This window comes from Aptenodytes forsteri, unplaced genomic scaffold (assembly GCF_000699145.1).
Source record: "Aptenodytes forsteri isolate BGI_AS27 unplaced genomic scaffold, ASM69914v1 Scaffold54, whole genome shotgun sequence".
Lineage (NCBI taxonomy): Eukaryota > Metazoa > Chordata > Aves > Sphenisciformes > Spheniscidae > Aptenodytes > Aptenodytes forsteri.
Window position 1 is genome coordinate 9075540 of NW_008796044.1, and position 1927 is coordinate 9077466.

Genomic DNA, 1927 nt, shown 5'->3' on the forward strand with positions numbered 1-1927 from the left:
GGGACACCAGAGCAGGGAACTGCTCCCCCCATCCTCCACGGCCAGGAGGGTGGCAACAGGGAGGGAAGGAAGGGGACTCACCTCCCACTTGGTCTCCTCCAGCTTGGGGCTGCCGCGCTCGCCCTTTGGGGCTGACGCGCTCGCCCTGGGGCTGCCGGAGCTTGGTCTCCTCGCACTGGCACTGCTGCATGCTCAGCTCCTCCTGCAGCCGCTTCTTCTCCTGTTGCGCCTTGTAGAGCTGCAGCTGCAGCGCCCGCTGCCCGCGCTGCGCCTGCTGCGTCACCTGCTGCAGCCGAGCCATGTACATCTGCTTCAGATCCTCCAGCTCATCCAGCCACAGCCGCTGCTTGTCCTCAAACACCTGCCAGCACAGGTTGACGCTGCTGAGGGTCTGTAGCCTGCCCCTGCGCAGGGCAGCCCCAGGGAGGGATCCCAGAAGGTCCCGTGATGTTGGCTCCTCCCATGCTTGGACATTCCCAGCCCATCGCCCACCATGGCAGGACACCAGCTCCTTCACCACCCCTTCCACCCAGGCACCGCTGCCCCCCACCCCTGCCTGGGGCACCCAACACAGCCCCAGCCCCACGGCTCACCTGCGTGAAGGGGTCTTCGGTCTCGCTAAGGCTCCTCTTGAGCTGCCGCAGCTCTCCTCCCGTCTCCTGCAGCCGGTCCTCCAGCTGCTTCACTGCGTCCTCCAGCGAGTAGGTGAACTCGTAGGGCGGCGGGGGCTCCCCAGGGCTCTGCAGCCGGCTCAGCGTGGCCATGCTTTTGCAGGACAGAGGTGCCTTCTCGGGGGCCAGGGGGTCCCTGGGACTCCGGGAAACCCTGTCCAAGGAGCCCCCGATGTGGTTGATGTGGCCCATGGAGGCGCTGAACTGGCTCTGGGCAGGCTTGAGGCGGGAGCCGTAGGAGGGGAAGCTCTGGATGGAGTTGTGGCTGGAGTCGGAGGCCTCATCCAGGCTGATGGCGTGGAGCAGGTGGGTGCGGAGCGGGCCATGCTGCGAGGCCGCCGTGCTGCTCTGCGACAGCAGCGTGTGCAGGCTCCCGTTGCTCTTGGACAGCTTCTGCCCCTTGGATGAGGACAGGCCCTGCATGGAGACCAGCCCCTTCCCGGCCACCGCCTTGAAGGCCGAGGGCCTGATACGGCACTGAAAAACAAGAGCGGGGTCAGGATGAGCCCAACAGTCCCCACCAGCACACACAGCCACCCGGAGCCAAGGAGAACCTGCTCGCTCCCAGCCCCATATCCCTGGACGTCCTCAAAACCCCATATCCCATCCCTGGCACAGACCGTTCTGCTCCAGCCCCATCCTCACGCAGATGTATTTCGGGGCCCAGCATGGCACCCACAGCCGCAGCCTCACCTTGTCGAAGCGGCCCCTCTCGGGCAGGGAACTCTTGGAGAAGTCGGCCCCGCGGTGATGCTCACGGGAGCAGCGCTCGGGGGACCGGTTCTCGCGGTCACTTTCGTAGTCCCGCTTGTAGCAGGCGCCCGACGTCTGGTGCTTCCGCTCCGACCGCATCTCCTTCTTGGCCCCGTGCAGGTAGCCGAAGAGCTCCCGCTGGCTCGGCCCCTTCCGCAGCAAGCCGTCGGGCTGCCGAAGCCCCCGCGAGCCCCCCAGTGGGGCCCGCAGCTCCAGGGGGGACAGATCCTGCTTCTCCACCAGGCTGCCCACGCTGCCCATGCTGCTGACGACACCGATGGGCTCCGAGGAGAGGTATGTGCTGAGGACGCGGGTGTCGGGCTCACAAGTCACAGGACCCTGTGCTGCTGCCATGGAGAATCAGAGAAAAGCCCGGTACCAGCACTGCCGAAGGAGAGACAAAGTCAGCAACGCTGGGCAGCCGGGACTTCAAACCCCCCCGGCACCCCTTTTCCCAGCTGGTCCCCAAGGACCGACCTGGGCTCCTGGTGCTGGGAGAGACC

General features: G+C 66.3%; 1 protein-coding gene across 2 annotated transcripts in view; it reads right to left on the reverse strand.

Moving 5' to 3' along the window:
• The window catches only part of N4BP3 (NEDD4 binding protein 3), a 4399-nt gene extending 2621 nt beyond the window's left edge, over positions 1 to 1778 (reverse strand). Inside the window, exons 1-3 of one of the 2 annotated variants that reach the window (XM_009285757.1) lie at positions 1365 to 1778; positions 594 to 1148; positions 137 to 361 (exon numbers count right to left, since the gene is read on the reverse strand). In XM_009285757.1, the coding sequence (XP_009284032.1) occupies positions 137 to 361; positions 594 to 1148; positions 1365 to 1778 (1194 nt within the window). Of the gene's footprint in view, positions 1 to 118; positions 362 to 593; positions 1149 to 1364 lie in introns of both variants that reach the window. The other variant, XM_019473841.1, reaches the window with a different exon arrangement.
• Between the last annotated feature and the right edge of the window lie 149 nt (positions 1779 to 1927).